At 29.4% G+C, this 1,641-nt stretch overlaps 1 protein-coding gene across 1 annotated transcript; it reads left to right on the top strand.

Moving 5' to 3' along the window:
• The first annotated feature begins 6 nt into the window (after positions 1-6).
• Positions 7-910, top strand: LOC109589069 (syntaxin-binding protein 5). The gene is made up of 2 exons (XM_020005191.1): positions 7-184; positions 716-910. The coding sequence occupies exons 1-2, from the start codon at positions 8-10 to the stop codon at positions 842-844; spliced, it is 306 nt and encodes a 101-aa protein (XP_019860750.1). The 5' UTR covers position 7; the 3' UTR covers positions 845-910.
• Positions 911-1,641: the final 731 nt, after the last annotated feature.

The following is a 1,641-nucleotide window of genomic DNA, read 5'->3' as shown; positions in this document are numbered from 1 at the left end:
ACACATTATGTTTGTAGTTGGTGTTGAAGCTGCTGGTAAAGCATGGAAATCAGTTGCTACAAGACATGATCTACTAGCAGTGAAGGAGAAGGAGAGAGAGACAAAAGGGAAGAGAGGAGGGAAAGGAGGAGGAGGAGCATCCTCTACTGATGGATCAGGAAATGCATTCACTCAAGCAAGACAAGTAATGACTAGTATAGTATTGTAATTGTTATCTTAATTACTATAATAGTTAGTGTCCTTTTAAATGATTAATATTATTGTTTGATAATTAGCGTATAATTATTGTAATTATACTGATAGTTTTAAACTAGTTTTAATTAAGCAAACTCCTCACTTGTTTGTACAGAGCCTGACATCTTAATTAATATTAGTAGATAAGAATTACAATGTATAAAATTGTATCTTAAAACTGGCCTTAACTTCAATTCTGCTTGTGCAGGAGGCAAACCACTTTATCCAATATCTGATAGTCAATGACATGAACTGTAATGATGTACATGTACATGTACATGTACATTGTATTTATAGAAGTTTTTAATGAGCTATAGTTTTAGGTACAGCAATTGTATGATAAAAAAAGTTGCATTACCTGCATGTGAATGCATCCAACTTGACATGATGATAATATTGTGTCAATTGTTATTATTATTATTATTATTATTATTATTATTATTATTATTATTATTATTATTATTATTGTTGTTGTTGTTAGAAACTTGATAAAAGAGGAGAGGATTTATCAAGGATTGAGGAACAAACAGAAAAGCTTGCCACTGATGCTGATGACTTTGCTTCTGTTGCTGAAAGGCTTGCTGAGAAGTATCGAAAGAAAAGATTTTAATTCATTGAAATTGTAAAATAAATTTAATGCACATACACACACACGCTTAACTATGTTGCTATTAGTAATGTTAATTGCTTTATTCTTTTCATTTTTATTTCATCTTGTTAGATTATTAATAGTTGCAATGATTTATTATGATTGAGAAATACCGTATAGTGCTTTATTTTGGCGATTTTGTTGTAAAATTGTAATTGACGGTTTTTAATTTGGTGAATTTTGTGTACACATGTATTACTGAGCGTGCGCATTAATGATTGGCGGTTTTAATATTGACAATTCTGCTTGCAAACTGCCAATCGCCAAAATAAAACTCCGCTAAATTAAAGTGTTATACGGTAATTATGATAACAATAAGATGATGAAATATCAGGAAATTAATAAAAATAGAAAATTCTCTCCCAGCTATTTTGATGAAATACCATGTACTATCTGCATGTGATAGCACAGGGTGTTTTTGTGAAATTTTGGAGCAACTAAAAATATAAAAGCTAAGCACTGAAATTTTTTTACAACTCACAAAATGTAAATTACATCTTTCTCACTTTATTATGCTGTATACTCTAATTTATGCTGTTAACTATTATTCTGATGCATAATTAGACATTTACATGCTCTATACTGCATAAAAATTTTGAGCTAATTCCAATCAAAATAGAATTTTGTGAATTTAAAATTGCTCCCGAATGATAATAATTATTACTGATTTCGATCAAATTAAATTTTTAGAAAATTGCTTTACAAATCAGGTCAGTAATAAAACAATACAAAACTATTTACTATAAAAACGTGGGGGG

This window comes from Amphimedon queenslandica, unplaced genomic scaffold (assembly GCF_000090795.2).
Source record: "Amphimedon queenslandica unplaced genomic scaffold, v1.1 AMPQUscaffold_11657, whole genome shotgun sequence".
NCBI classification, from domain to species: Eukaryota; Metazoa; Porifera; class Demospongiae; order Haplosclerida; family Niphatidae; genus Amphimedon; species Amphimedon queenslandica.
The sequence above is the reverse complement of the archived record's forward strand: the minus strand, read 5'-3'. Positions and strand labels throughout refer to the sequence as shown.